The sequence below is a fragment of the Rhea pennata genome, chromosome 1 (genome assembly GCF_028389875.1).
Source record: "Rhea pennata isolate bPtePen1 chromosome 1, bPtePen1.pri, whole genome shotgun sequence".
In the NCBI taxonomy this organism is placed as follows: Eukaryota; Metazoa; Chordata; class Aves; order Rheiformes; family Rheidae; genus Rhea; species Rhea pennata.
In genome coordinates this window covers 56885937-56900770 of record NC_084663.1, presented here as the reverse complement: position 1 = coordinate 56900770, position 14834 = coordinate 56885937, and the positions used below count along the sequence as shown (strand labels likewise).

The window sequence follows — 14834 nt, the reverse complement described above, 5'->3', positions numbered from 1 at the left end:
GCACTAGCAGAGTTAGGGTGACAAACTAGGGCAGAAGCTGTCAGGTATGTCAGACACCCCACACATGCTACTCAGCCAGTTGGCTCAGCCACAGGTTGCCCTGCATTGCTGCTCATGGTGGGGAAGGCAAGGGAAAAAAAAAAAAAAAAAAAAAAAGAACCCATTCTGGCTGAGAAAGAGAGTGAGAAACAGAGCGTGGGCCCTCTGCGCGGGCTCTGCAGCAGCTTGTGCTTGTCCTGCCTTGTTACGTGTTTGCTGTAATAATATTTCCCCTTTAAGGCTGGGCTGAAGTTATTTATACTTGTGGGGTGGTGACAGGAACACAGAGCGGAGCAGGAGCCCTGAACTGCTCTTACCTGATCCGCAACGAGGTGCAGAGGAGCAGCTCGAGGAGGAAGGAAACCCAGAAAAAGAAAGGGAGCAAGAGAGGGAATTTGGTGGCGGGGAAGAGAAACTAGGCAGGGCATCCCTGGGGAGAAACGAGGGAGGGGAGAAGGCAGGAAACAGAAAAAGGGGGAACAAGAGAAGAAGGAAGGACAGGAGTAAGGAGGGAGACGTGCTCGGGGAAAAGCAAGAGGCAGAGCAGCACCTGGGAGCCAAGGGGCTGTGGATATCTGATGTCGAGTGTCATCTGGGAGTCCTGACCGGGTACAGCCAAGCGGATCAGCTCTTGTGGTCTCCTCCCATCTCTCAAGATGATGAAGAGGCAGTTTCATCGGATGCGGCAGCAACTATCTCATCCCAACCTCGCTAGCCGGTAAGGATTTCTCCATGACCTGGGCTGATGAGCTGGAAGGGAGCAGGATGCAGCTCCCAGAGGGTTGTGCCCAGGCTGGACTGGTCTCCTGGGCTAGTCAGGGAAGAGGAAAAGGGGATAAAGACCCTAGTCTTAGAGCATCTTTAGTGTAAGTCAATAGGCTATGCTTAACTTGGCTCCCAGGTGTCCATGGAGCAGCACGGAGATTGCACTGGTGTTATTTGGCAGGGACACGCTCACCAAGCCCAGCTGAGGGAGCATGGCTACCTCTCCTGGGCCCCACAAACATTGTGGCCAAGTGGAAAGGGGCACTTCCCAAACTCAGCTCAGCTCAGGCCAGAATGCCCAGCTCCACCCCCGACTCTGACAGCAGGGCCAGAATGGTTGTTGCCAGCAGGCAGCAGTAGGGGCCACTGGGTGGGGAAGGACCCCCCCCTTGGAGAGACTCCCCCCTCACCACAAATCCCTGGCTGTGCAGTGACCAGGAGGTGGGACCTCCCCTCCTGGGAGCCAGATGCCCAGCACAGTGTTAGCTAGCAGCCCTTGACCCAGCAGCGCAGACATCCTGGGATGCCTTTTGTCACCTTAGGACTGTGTCCCCTGATCCTTGGAGAAGCCATGGAAAGCTTACAGTTTCATGTGAATTCCTCCAGCTTAGTCCCGCCTCCACCGCTTCCTTATTTTTCTCTCAAACGTTCCAAAGCTCAACCTTTGCAAAACTTAGAACTGAAATCATAAGACAGGGCCAGGTCCTCTCTTCCCAGCCCCCTCACTCCTTCCTTTCTGCAGGCACCTCCATCTGTACACATGCAGATTCCCTACCACTGAGAGGCTGAACAGGACTCAGACTTTTCCGCCAGGCCACCAGGGTCCCTCAGCCAGCCCAGCAGATCCACCACAGGGAAGCAGTTCCCATAGCACACTTGCCTCTTGCTCTTCTTGCATTTCCCAGAAAGGAGCAGGTTTCCCTTTCCCTTTCAAGCCTGTTTTTTCTCCACACTCCCAGGCTGCAGAACCATTCAGCTACACTGACTGTGCCTCCCTTTCACTTAAGGCCTGATGGGCAAAAGGTCTCAACTGGTTCATGCATTCCAACATCAAACTATTCGCCCACTGCAAAGTGGCCCCTCTGCGGGCTGCTGTCTCACGTGACTTTGCCTGCCTTCAAGCCAGCTGCCCCCGTTTCCCGTGGCTCCACGGACTTGTCCCACATCTGTTGTTGTAGGCTGTGAAAAGAGAGAAACGTGAACTGGCCAGGCAGCGGGACAGCCCTCCTGCAGCGATGGGGAAGTGGCAATGAGAAAGCAAATGCAAGTCCTAGGGACTTAACAATGAGTGTGGCCTGAAAAGCCAAGTTTCCCTTTTACAGGGAGTCATAGAGGTTTGGTGGTGGTGGCAGCTATTGTTTTTTAAATTTGTGTTTCATCAAAATTTTCTGCAAACCAGAAGCTTCCTGGATGCCTTTGCATGATTTGCACCTCATACTTCCTGCAAAACCAACCAGAAAGCTGGTTTCATTTAGTCACTCCTGTGGGCTGGTGTTCATCTGAGCTTCCAGCTTGACCACAGAGTTATCCAGTGTCTGTTGCTTCAGCACTGGTGATCCTGCAGCTTCCAGCCATTCCAGCCATAGAAAACTCCTTGCAGAGATGTGTGTAGGACTCTGGAAGAGGCTGACTTGGATTCGCCCTCAGGGAAGAGGTGTTCGGAACCAGAAAGTTTCATCAGTAAAATTCCTACCAGTATCCCACCAGGGACCCTCTCTCAGAAAAATAGGCTATGTCAAGACATTTTGAGCTGGGTGCTCTGAATCAGGATTTCTCTCTGAAATCATATTCTTGCCTAAGGGACCTGCCAGATGCAGGTGCTGTTGCTGCTCTGTCTGGGCATCCTGTTCTTCTTACGTTCATCTTTTTAAGGCATGGGAAGTCTGCTGGCCAGCAAGGGTGTCTGCTTTTCCCTTATCCTGATGTCTTCTTCTCCTGGGCTCATTCTGCCTGTAAACCTGCACATGATGGTCCAGGCCATAGCCAATATCTTTTGCTCCCTGGAGTCATGAACAAAGAGAGGTGAAACAAAGAAGGACCTGCCTTCCCAAGCAGGCCAGGTTGAGGGTACCCCACCTGCTAATGGCTCCTTCTTCCTCTGCAGATCCCAAGAAGCAACTGAACTCCTGACAGAAGATTTGCTGCAGGTGAGATGTGGGCTTGGTTGCCAGGCATGTGCTTGCTTGTGTTTGTGCGTGGGAACATGTCCTGTTCCCACCTGTGATTTGCCCAGCCAGCATGTCCAAGTCACAGGGCCAGGATCTCCCTGTATGCCAGAGGGCAACTCCAGGACCATAGCACAAGGTTCAGACAAGCTCCAAACCATCTGTCACAGTTTTGCCTAGCCCTTGCTTTTTGCTGTGCTGAGCTGCTCCTGTCACAGCAGCTTTTATTTGCAGCCTAGCTGTGCTGGAGAGCAGTGTTACAACATGTCCCCAGCCACAGGAACGCAGAGTTCGCTTTAGCACCCTCAGACCAACTCATATCATGACCGCATTAGGGAAACAACAGGCTTGTGCCACAGAAAAGGGCTTCCCCAGCTGCCTATGCAGGCATAAGCCTTGCAGCCTGACCCAAGCCTGTGATGGCACCAGCCTCTACTGGAAACCACACTCATGTTTGCCCTGGACATGGGATGTGCTGGGCTCTGGCATAATGCTGTGTCAGTTTGTGTCCTGGGTCCAGAGACACTATGTGCCAAGCTGGGACTGGCTTGTGGAGAGATGGTCCCAGGGACTTGATGCTGTGCTGCAGGGTCACGAGGTTTGCTCCTATGCCAGTGGCTTGGCTGATGCTGCCAGAAAGGTGTCATGGTGCTGCCAAGGTGGAGATAGGCCAAGAGAGCCTTGGCACCAGCACAGCAAGGAGGCAAACGAGGCCTGCAGGGTTTTGTCCCCTTGAGTGACACGGCTGATGCAGAGGGGACTTTTGCTCACACTGGGAGGGGAGAAGAGACGCTGCTCTTGCTGAGAGTCATCTGGGGCCAGCTGCCCCTGGGCAGGGCTACTCCAGGGACTTAGCAACAGGGCTTTGCTATCCCACCCTTCCACCTCCAGATCGAGCAGAGGATTGAGCCAGCCAAGCGAGCAGCTCACAGTGTGTCCAAGAGGCTCCAGGCCTGTCTGCAGGGGCAGTGTGGGTCAGAGATGGACAAGCGAGTGGTGAGTACAGTCCTTCCCACCGTATTGCTCCCCATGCTTACCTCTACTCTGCACCTTGCCAGCAAACGGGATGCTCTGCCCCTGCCTCCATAGCAAGCCTTAGCTTTACATACAAGTGGCTAGTGCAGCACAACCCAAAGGTGCAGGACCTAATCCAGGTCCTGCCTCCAGCAGTGATGACCAGCAATTACCAATGAGAGCAGAGAAAAGCAAGTGCCCCTGGAAACTTTCTCAGCCACCAGTGATTTGAGGCCAAGGTGCTTCCTGGGACATAGACTGTTTTTATTTTTAGTAACCCCTTAATAACAGAAAGCTGTTGTCCATGTCACTTTTCAAACCCCTGTGAACCTTTGACATCCACAGAGCCCTGCAGTGAGAAGCACCATAGTGCAACTGGGCACAGTGTGCACAACCGCCTCCTCTTCTTTGGGTTGAATTTGCCACCCTGTTTCCAACTGATGCTCATCAGCTCATCTGGAAAGCAACTGCTAACACTCAGTCCCTTTTCACTCTCCCCCGGCACCCCATGATTTTGTGGGCCCATCTCCTTGCTAGCCTAATGAGCCCTAGCTTAGCTATTCATTCTTGTTTAGGAAACTGTTCTGTATATTTAAAATCATGGCAGGGTTGGGTTTTGAGGAGGTTTCCATCAGTTCCACAGTCCTCCACAGCAGGCTATGTTAGAGAAGGTAGGAAGATTTCTCATCAGTTATGGAGCCTTGGTGCCTTGTGCAGCTAATTGGATCCTGGCTTTTATTGAAGGCACATCAATAGGACAGGCATGGTCCTTCCTCAGGCCCCGAGGCCAGTGGGGTTGGGTGGGCCAGGGGAAGACTTGGGGATTCAGCTCAGAGTTTGGCAGCTGGCCAGCCCTTGCTACCAGGTAGTAATGCTGGTGCTGGTGTGCCTTGAAGCAGGGAGCTGCCACACATCAGCTCATCATTTCCTTTCCAAAATCATTGTCTCTGTGCAGAAGAAGCTGCCCTTGATGGCTCTGTCCACAACAATGGCTGAGAGTTTCAAGGAACTGGACACAGAGTCCAGCCTCGGGTAAGTGCCTGTGGGGGAAAGGGACAGGGGTGACCCTGAAAGATGTCAAATCCTGGCAGAGCCTCTGTCTCCAAGCTGAGCTGTTGAATTCTCTCCTCAGAGCACAGCAAGGATCCTCATCAAATGCTAGTATAAGAGCAGGAGAGGGGACAGCCAGTGCCTTTGGTCTCCAAATGCAAAAGGGGCTGGGGATTGGGTCCCCCCCCATCTCCCTCTCATGGATATGGGTGCACAGAGGGGTGCTGGGTGGAGGCATGGCTCTGGCCTGCAGTCATTTCATCTCCCCATGCAGGAGAGCCCTGGAGATGGGGTGTTGCATACAGAGCACGCTGGCCAAAATCCTGGCTGAGTTTGAGATTGCCCTGGAGCGTGACGTCCTGCAGCCGCTGAACAAGCTCAGCGAGGTATCCCTGGCCACACTCCCTCCTCTGCTCTCCTTGTTCTGCCTTCCCCTTCCCATGCTCCTCTTCCCGCTTTGGCTCTCTTTATGCCAAGTCTCCCTGCATGCCTGTGGAAGGGCAGGCTGAGTGACACCCTCTCTGGACACTCTCTCCCAGGAAGAGCTTCCCATTATCCTGAAGCGCAAGAAGACACTGCAGAAGTTGATTTCCGACTGGAATGCCATCAAGAGCAGGTACGGGGTATGGTGAGGCACTAGATGGTGAAGGGGCATGCCATGGCAGAGCATGGGGCACACTGGGCACAGCCCATCCTCCCAGACTGAAGGAGAAAACAAGATGACTGCAACCTGCCAGCATGGTGAGGCCAGGGGAGCAGATTTCCCAGGGCCTGGGATGACCTTAAAGAGACAGTAGCTTGCTCCTAGCATCATGTAACATAAGCTCCCAGCCAGCCCTTCTCTGTGGATGCATCCAGACCTGGGCTGAACAGCTGGCTTGATAGCACTGGAGAGAATGGCAATGCTAGTACTGAAGGTAGCCCCATCACCATTTAGTGTAGCTGGAGTCACCATGCTCCAACTGTTCCTGGGTATCCCAGGCTTCCCAGCACAGGCTTAGCTAATAGCAGGAGCAGAGTGTTTTTCTAGGAGAGCAGGGCAGCAGCGAGCCTCTGACAGCTCATTTCCGCATTGATCACTGTGCCTCATGGGCTCCCTTTGGCTGAAGGGATGAAAGAAGAGGTGCGATTGGGGCCTTTTGGAAACATGACATGGGAAGGGACATCCAGGCCCCAGCTGAGTCAGGAAGCCATGTTGAATATCCCTTCCTTAACTGGATCACTCTCCCTGATGCAGCAGCAATCTTTCCTCTCAGTCAGGGAAGTGAGAAGCACTAGCTGGCCTAGGATAACGACCTCAGATCTGGTACTACAGTGTCTTCCCATCCCTGCCATGGTCTCCATACCCTCCCTTCACAGTTGTCCCATCCAATGTCCATCTGTAACTGACAGAGGATGTGGCTCTCCTTTCCCATACTTAAGGCTGAACCAAGCTACAAAGAGTTCCAGTAACAGCACAAGCACTGGCACTGGCCCTGGGGCATCTTCTGCTGCCAACAAACTGGAGAACTTGAAGGAAGAGGAGGAGGAGGTGAAGAGGAAGGTGGAGCAGTGCAAGGTGAGAACAGCCACTGTGGTGGGGCTGCTCCTGGGCTGGAGACCTGTTTGGCTCCAGTGGCCCCACCCAAGGCAATCCCCATACCAAGCTGGGCAGCAACACAGACAGACTGATACAACTGGCACAGCTCACCTTATGAAAGCAAATGGGTCTCTTGAGGAGCAGAAGTTGGGAGATGCCCCAAGCCCAATGAAGGAGAAGAATAAAGGACTTCAAATACAGCTGCTGAAGAGAGGAGGCTCCAAGGGTTGTAGCAGGGAGCTTATGGGACCCCCTCCCCCCCCCATGCTGGGACTCAGCTGAGCTACTATCTGTGCTGGGTCACAGGGAGCTAAGTCTCATCAGCTCTCTGCATCTCTGCCCTGTTTCTCCGAAAGTCCTGGACATTGTCTAGAAGAGCCTGTGGGCTCTACAGAGTCAAAACAGCGTCTTGTACAGCGTGTGATCACAGGGCCCATCACTGCTGTTATCTGAATGCAAGGAACAGCAGCAAGGAAGAACCCAACAGGATCCCACATTGTCCATCCTCTCACATTGCCTTGTAGCCAGAGCTGCCTCCCCAACTGCCCTCTCAGGACATCAGGAGCCCCTTTCCAGGACACCATGCTGTCTGGGCAGCTCATGGCACAAACACAGGGCTCAGCCCATGTGGGCTTTGTGCAGCCCTTCTTCCTCAGGGAGCCAAGGATGAGGTGAAAAGTTGCTCTTTCATGTCTCTCCTCCCCCAGGATGAGTACATGGCTGACCTCTACCACTTCTCCACTAAAGAGGACAGCTACGCCAGCTACTTCATCAGAGTAAGTCCTGTCCCTCTGCTTTCAGACCCCTCCTTTTCACATGAATGTCTCCTAGAGTATATCCAGGGCACAGATCAGAGCTAGCCTTGCCCTTGTCTGCACCAAGTCCTCCAGTCAGGGCAATGGAGAGTCCTCACACACCAGCAGATGCCCAAAGTAGGGCTTTGCCTCCATGTACTTTGGCTGCATGCTGCCACTAGCTCCAACTGCAAACAGGGTGGCTAGCCCACTTATCCCCACTCTCCAGTTTACTCCCTACCCCTCACCACTGACAGTCCCATAGACCCAGGGGTGCAGGGGGAGGGACCCTTGCAGCTCCCCTTTTTATTCTTCCAGGATTTTTGCTTCCCCCTGTCTCCATGCGGGTGTAGTGTCCAAGGACAGAGTCTCTCTGACAGAAGCCAGTGCTGAACTGAGGGATGTTTGGTTGTGTTCTGTCTGGCAGCTGATGGAAATTCAAGCCCAGTACCACCGGCAGTCCCTTGGATCTCTGGACTCTGCTCTGGCAGAGCTGAAGGAAGCCCACAGCCAGACAGGTACCACCTTGCTCTCAATGCAGTCTGGGGTGGGCTATGGCCAACCCCAGGGGACATGAGTGTGGCCAGCAAGCTGAGAAAGGCAAATTTCCCCTGTCTGCACTTGCTGCTGCCTCCTATACTGGGCTCATGAGAAGAGAGATCAGAGGTTGAGAAGGAGGGTTGGGGTTCCTGCCAGCTGTACCTCAGCCCTTGTCTGACTCAGAACAAGACACCACTGCTTTGACAGTGATCAGATCCTATGGGGCCACGGCTGCCTCCTGCCCTCCTGGCATTTCCTCCTCTCTTTCAGACCCCTCCTTCACTGCAGACACCCCAGTCACAGGGTATTACGGCGTGCCCCTAGAGACACACCTCAGGAGCTTGGGCCGGGAGATTGCGCTCCCCATCGAGGCCTGTGTCATGATGTTGCTGGCCTCAGGCATGAGGGAGGAGGTAGGCATCATTTGTGACCCCTTGGTCTGTCCCATGCACCCCAACTCACCCAAAATGTAGCCAGCGTTGGCCTCCTACATCCTTTCGCTCTTCACCCTGTCCCCAGGGACTCTTCAGGCTGGCAGCAGGTGCCTCGGTGCTGAGGAAGCTGAAGAGCAGTTTGGCCAGTGGCTCCAATGCCCTGGAGGAATTCTATGCAGACCCCCATGCCGTGGCCGGTGAGTGCCAGCACCATGGGGCAGGCCACGGGGTGGCAGACCTCACTGCCCTGCCATCTCCAGCAACATCCCTACTCCACCTTCCCTCCCAGGTGCACTGAAATCCTACCTGCGGGAGTTGCCCCAACCTCTGATGACCTTCGAGCTCTACAACGAATGGGTCAAAGTGGCCAGGTAGGTGAGAGCAGAGAAATAGAAAAGTCTGACAGGGTGAAAAAAAGCCCATTGCTACCCCCCTTTGCCTTTCTGGCACTCAAAGCAGGACTGCTCAGCCTTATTTTTCACAAGAGAAGATAACACAGCTCATAGTCCAGCTGCACGGCAGCAATTCAGAGGGTCCAGAATCTCAGCTTGGATTTAAAAATGAGAATAGCACTAAAAACAAGGAAGGGAACGAGGGAAGGTTAACCTGTAAAGGTCCACATTGGCCTTGGTTAAAAGAGTGTCTCAAAAGCACGAGCTCCACTGGCCCCTTCACGTCTGCCTGGCCTGTCAACTCACTAGCTATTTGGCCTATCACTTTTGAGATGGAAGGAGTGGTGGAGGAAATACAGCAAAAAAAGCCTGGGGAAAGGGCAAGAGAAAAACAAATCCTGGAAAGGCATAGGAGCATCTCTGTAAGGGAACTGGCTCACTGCCTAACTCAGGTAGTCCTAGTGAAAGGATTACTACTCACAGAAGGGCTGTGCTCTCTCCAAGGCTCATCCACAAGCTATATTCATATCATAGTAAATCCATTGGAGTGTTTGGGGTAGTATTTTGTCCTCTCTGGAGGCCTAGCCTATGTGGCCCAATAAATGTAGCAGCATTTTGCCTTCTCCCTCCAGGGCATCTGCTGTCCTAGGGCTGTGGCTCACACAGGGTGGCCAACATCAGCCTTTCTCCCTCATGCACCATGCCCATCTTTGTCACATGGAGCAGACCAAGTGCTCCTCTCCTCTTCCTTCTCTCTCGCAGCTTCAAAGACCTTGATGACCGAGTACAGAGTCTTCAAGACACCTGCAGCCGCCTGCCCCAGGAGAACTACAATAATTTGAGGTGTTTTGCGGGGATGGGGTTATATTTCTCCACGCAATCACCAGGGGCAACCATTCCCTTCCTCAAGCCAAACTTACTGCCCTCCCACCCTCTTTTTACCACACAGGTATTTGATCAAGTTTTTAGCCAAGCTGGCTGAACAGCAGGAGGTGAATAAAATGACACCTAGCAACATTGCCATCGTGCTGGGCCCCAACCTGCTCTGGGCACAGCAGAATACAGGGTAAGGCTACGTTGACTTAGTGGGGTGGGAAGCAGCTCCTCTGTCTTAGAAAAGGTTTTTGCTAATTCTGCAGGCCACCTGCTTCTCTTCTATCTTTAGGTCCTGTCTCTCAACCCCTTCCATTCTGGACCATCACACCCCCTCCCCAAGCTCACATCCTCTTAGCCAGTCTGCAAAGCAGTAGATGTGCTCTCCCTGCAGCTCTACATTCACCCCCACTGTCCTGCATCCAGGCCTCCAAGTGTCTCTCCCTGATGTCTGTTTAGCCTCTCAGTGCTCCCTTACTCTGCAGTCTCTTCCAGAGCCATCCCAGGCCTGGCATCTCCTACACAGCTCTCAGTACACTCCCAGCCTTTCATTTACACTTGGCCCTTACATGCCTGCCTGCCTGCTAGCCTCCACTCTTCCACCAAGGTGCACAGAGTAAAAGGCTGAGCCCTAGACCACTTGTGACATGGATGACCTCCAACTGGGTTGGAAGACAGGTTTCCAGGATAGAGAACAGGGCACACTTCCCCTGGGCTGTCTCCCCTTTGGGCCTCTGCCTCCCTAGGAATTAACATAAAATGGGTTAATTCCCTTTAAGTCCTTTCCTGACACCTCTCCCACCTCTTTCTCTCAGAGATCCCATACAACTGGACTTGGCCTCAGTCTCCTCCATCCAGGTGGTGGGCATTGTGGAAGCTCTCATTCAAAACGCGGACACCCTCTTCCCCGGAGGTAGGGCCAACGTTTCTCTCTGCCCTTCCTTCTTCAGGGAGCAGTAACAAAGGGTGAAGGACATAGAGGAAAAACACTGGGTCCCACTGCAATTGCAAAGAGCATGGGGATACACAAAGAGCATCCCATGCTGGTCAGTTCTGTCATGTCCATCCATGGCTGCTGCAGAAGCAGGGCACAGGAGCACTGCTTATCTGCAGTCCATGTTTGCAGCAACGTGGCTGGCAAAATGAGCCAGATCTCTGCCCTGCTTTCATACAACCTGATCAAACCAGAGGTTCAGATCCTGCTCTGGGAAAGAGACGGGTTTCTAACCCCCCTATCCATTGCATTCAGAGCACCCTCACAGATGGGGCATTTAACCTCAGTGGGGAGTTAGTATCCCATTGAGCTTGAAGCTCAAGAGGAATGTGAGTCAAGGGCTCAGTGGGAAGGGAGCAAGGGAGCAAGATTCTGCCTCTGAGAGACCTGCCATTTTGAGCTGGGTCCAAGCTCCCAGCTTGGCTGAGCTTGTGTCTCCTACAGGTACCCTCACACTGATCTGCTGAACGCACATGTGTCTGAGCCACAAGCTTGTAGTTTGTGCCTAGCTAGGCACAAACCCTACTTCAAACTCTGTATAAAAGCAAACTGTCTCTCTTTCACACATCCTTCCTGCTCATGACCTCAGATACCAGAGGATTCATGGCAGAGAGCCCTAGAAGCAACACTAATCTGCTGGGAGGCCAGCAGTCCCATCAGGTGGGGATGCTGCCCCTTCTCTGCACATGCGTCTCTGCTCCTCAGGACAGAGTGCTGGGGCTATGCTGGAGGAGGAAGAGAAAAGGACATTTTCCATTCCCAAGAGAGGCTGGTCCCCAGGATCAGGCTACTGTTGCTACCTCAGACATAAGCTGAGGTACCAGGCAGGAGGAAGTAAGTCGGGGTCTGTGCAGGAAGGCAGGTGGGCTCTGCAGATTGCTCCCCAGCTAGGCTATACCTACCCACAGCCTGCTCTGATTCCCAGCTTTGGGATAAGCCCTGTGCAGCATTCAGCATAGCTTTGCTTCTGGTACAGTTTCTTCAAAGCTTCCCTCCTTTCTCTCTACCTAGAGATAGATTTCAACATCTCAGGCATGTTCACACCACCTGCGAATGCCGTACTTAGCGAGGCCAGTTCAGTAGAGGAGTCATCTCCCAAGTCCCCTCCAGCCAGCACCCCTGCTCTCCCAGCTGAAGAAGTGTAAGTCTGACAGAAGCTGGCAGCTCTTGCTGTCCCAGCTCTTCTCAAACAGCTCTCCTCCCTTCCCACCCCACCCCATGCCATGCACCCATATCTTCACACATTGCCATGGCCTAGGCATGAGGTGCCTCATGCCAAGAACCAACTGTGCCCCATGGAGGCACTGATTCCCACCATCAACAGGATAACCAAAACCTGACTTGCTCCTTTTCCCCACAGCATGAAGGATCCCAAGATGAGTTCTCAGCCAACTTCCCCGAAAGTGACCAGACCTTCTGAAGCTGCAGGGCTGCTGGCCCCAATGCCAGCCGATGACACTGCCCGCAAAGGTTAGGCCATGAAGCACGAGGCCCCAGACCACACGCTAAAATGCTGGCAATGCTCAGGAGATATCCACAGAGCCTGACAACCCTAATGTCATGTTCTCTGGTTGCCTTCATCCCATCATCCCCCAGAAGAAAGGGCGTTGCGGGCTGCCTCTGTTGCCAAAGGCGGGAGGGGGGGAGGGGGGCAAGGGCCTTGGCAAGGCTGTGTAGGCTGGATTCCAGCCCTCATATTGTGCTTTCCATCTCCAGCCAAGGTAGGACTGTGGGATGAACAGCGCTCTGGTGGAAGAAACTCCCTTCTTTCACAGCCATCAAAGCTCAGGGTCTCTTGTGGAGAGAAGGAAGGAAAAGCCCCCAAAGCTGGTGTGTGCCCTGTCCTCCCAGCTCGGTGCTCCAGGATGGGATTTAGGAGCCAGGCAAGGGGCAGTGTGCCCATCAGTCTGCCAGGTCTGAGGCCCTGCATGTGACTCACGACCGGCACCATGACCCCCTCGCCCCTGGGGATATGATGAGACCTGTGCAGAGGGGAAGCCAGCCCACCTTGGCTTTCTTTCCAGGCAAGCGCCCGGCTCCAGCCCGGCCCACAGTGCCACCACCTCCTGTGGCCCAGCCTCGCAGCTCAGCTCCCACTCCAGCAGCCCCTGAGCACATGACTGGCCCCAAAGCCCTGCCACGACGGATGGCTGGGGGCCCCAATCGAGCCCCCTCTGTCCCCCCACCACTTCCCCCTCAGCCGACCTGCCGCCAGAGCCGCAACAGCCTGCAGGCCCCTAGATCTCCTGCCAGTGAAGCCAGCGCCACATTGGACACAGAGTCTGGCACGGACTGCGCCCCAGGAGCTGCCGACAAAGGGCAGCCGCTCTCTCCAGGAGGAAGAAGTCCTCCAGCAGCATCTCAGCCAGCAGGCCAGGCCTCAGAGAATGACTGAGCAGGGCAGGGGGACTTGGGAGCACCGGCTCTCCTGTCTTCCTGCTGCAGGTCTGGGGAAGAAGAGGTCCAGTGTCCCTCCAGGATCTTCTTCCCTTCCTGTGGCCGAGCATCCAGCAAGAGTGCAAGGGGAGCTCAGTGAAGACACCTGGCTGGCACAAGGGACGATGCACCCTCAGCTCCTTCCTCTGCTGCATTGGTTCATCTTGTGCATGAACCCTTTGCATGCTTCTACCTCTCTTTCCATTTGTGTCTCCGAAGATCTTTCCTCCTTTCATCACTGCTTAGCACTGCCACGTCCCCATTATCACGAGCACAGGTGGACTTTCCCTCTTGCCCTCTGATTGACAGGAACTTTCCATCCTGATGCACCCCTGAACCTCAGCTCCTGGAGAGCCTTGCTGCATTTCGAGGCATTGCTACTACTTGCAAGAAACCTGTGTCCTTGCCCAGGACTCTGGGCCATATCTCTGCCATATCTCTGATCCTAAGTGGTCCTGTTGAGCCACCCAGCATGGCAAGGAGGTCAGGGATCTCTCCAGCCTGTTCATCAGATTACTGTAGGGTACTTGGCAGCAGGGGCCCAGATACTGTGTTTCTCCTGGGGTTGCCGCTCGTGGCCACTTTGAAGAGTCTCTCAGCCCTCCAAAAGGAGCTGTTCAAGGCTGTGCCTTATTCACTTTCCTTTTCAAAACTTCACCTTAATTTACTGCCCTGTTGCTCTCCAAACTCTGGAGTGCATGTGCAGGATGAGACTCTAAGCCATATTTGTGATATTTAGGCAATAGGTGGGAACTGCATCACCAGGCAGAGGCCAGCTGCTTTTGGCTTCAAAGCATTTTGGCACAGAAAGCCTGGCTCCACAGGCTCGTATGGTTGTTTACAGGCACCATAGCAGTAATTCTAAACCTTGATGTCTAATTTTGCCTTAAATGTCTTGTGCTATGCCTAGGAATTGGCATGGTTGGTTTTACAGCAAGTTTTTACGCACACGCACACAGACACATTGCAACTAATTTATTTGAAGAGTTGGTGTCAAAATTACACATTGGTGTAACTGAGCAGAGCATACTCTGCAGCCTGTAGTGCCAGAGGCCAGCAAAGAGGAGGGGAACATGGGGTGCTTCCTATAGGGACATAAACATGGCTGCTGTGGTGTGCTGCACTGGCAGGGCATGACTCAACACCCGGGGCCAAGAGGACGGGAAGAACTTCTGCTCCGCGGCGCCGAGAAGGACAACGGGGTGTCCAAAGCGCTGCTGGCCAGCCACCAGCCTCCACGGCCACCATGTGGCGCCACGCTCCCGCGCGTTGCCATGGGAATACCCAGGCGAAGAACTAGCAACGCACAGGGGCAGGGGGCGGTGCCTTCAGGTATTGCGCAAGCGCAATCAGGCTTTGCCCCGCCTCCTCGCCGTCTTTACGAGCAGCTAATAGGGGAATTCGGCTGCCACTCTCGCAACCCACCTCCCGCCCGAGTGTCTTGGGCTCTCTGCGTCGCTCACTCCCCGCCCCTTCCCCTCGAGGTGACGGGGCAGTGCCGCTGTCACTCCGCGCGCCCTCCGCCTTCTATTGGTTCGCGCTCTCGGCGGGCGGTGCCGCGGGCGGGTCGAGCGCGGCTCCCCGTCCGGGTGGCGGCGCGCGGATTGGCGGGGCGGCTCATGGCGGCCGTTGCGGGTGGGCGGTGGCGGCGCGCTGATTGGCGGCGCGGCGGGGCGAGGCGGGGCAGCCGTTGAGGGTGGTGACGGCGCGCTGATTGGCGCCGCGGCGGGGCGGGGCAGCGCGCGGCAGCCGTTGGGAC

The 14834-nt window shown here is 54.4% G+C and overlaps 1 protein-coding gene across 1 annotated transcript; it reads left to right on the top strand.

Annotated features, from left to right (window-relative positions):
* The first annotated feature begins 565 nt into the window (after positions 1-565).
* Positions 566-13488, top strand: SH3BP1 (SH3 domain binding protein 1). The gene is made up of 18 exons (XM_062569255.1): positions 566-757; positions 2909-2951; positions 3861-3965; positions 4939-5015; positions 5308-5419; positions 5573-5649; positions 6456-6591; positions 7320-7388; positions 7834-7924; positions 8217-8359; positions 8466-8577; positions 8670-8751; positions 9535-9615; positions 9722-9838; positions 10461-10558; positions 11651-11780; positions 12000-12109; positions 12664-13488. The coding sequence occupies exons 1-18, from the start codon at positions 696-698 to the stop codon at positions 13032-13034; spliced, it is 2016 nt and encodes a 671-aa protein (XP_062425239.1). The 5' UTR covers positions 566-695; the 3' UTR covers positions 13035-13488.
* The last annotated feature ends 1346 nt before the right edge of the window (positions 13489-14834 follow it).

What these genes read in the sequence shown, in the direction of transcription:
- SH3BP1 (XM_062569255.1), top strand. Translation starts at nt 696, where the DNA reads ATGATGAAGAGGCAGTTTCATCGGATGCGGCAGCAACTATCTCATCCC. An exon ending in TGGAATGCCATCAAGAGCAG is followed by an intron (nt 5,650 to 6,455) that starts GTACGGGGTATG and finishes CCCATACTTAAG; the next exon opens with GCTGAACCAAGCTACAAAGA. An exon ending in GAGAACTACAATAATTTGAG is followed by an intron (nt 9,616 to 9,721) that starts GTGTTTTGCGGG and finishes TTTACCACACAG; the next exon opens with GTATTTGATCAAGTTTTTAG.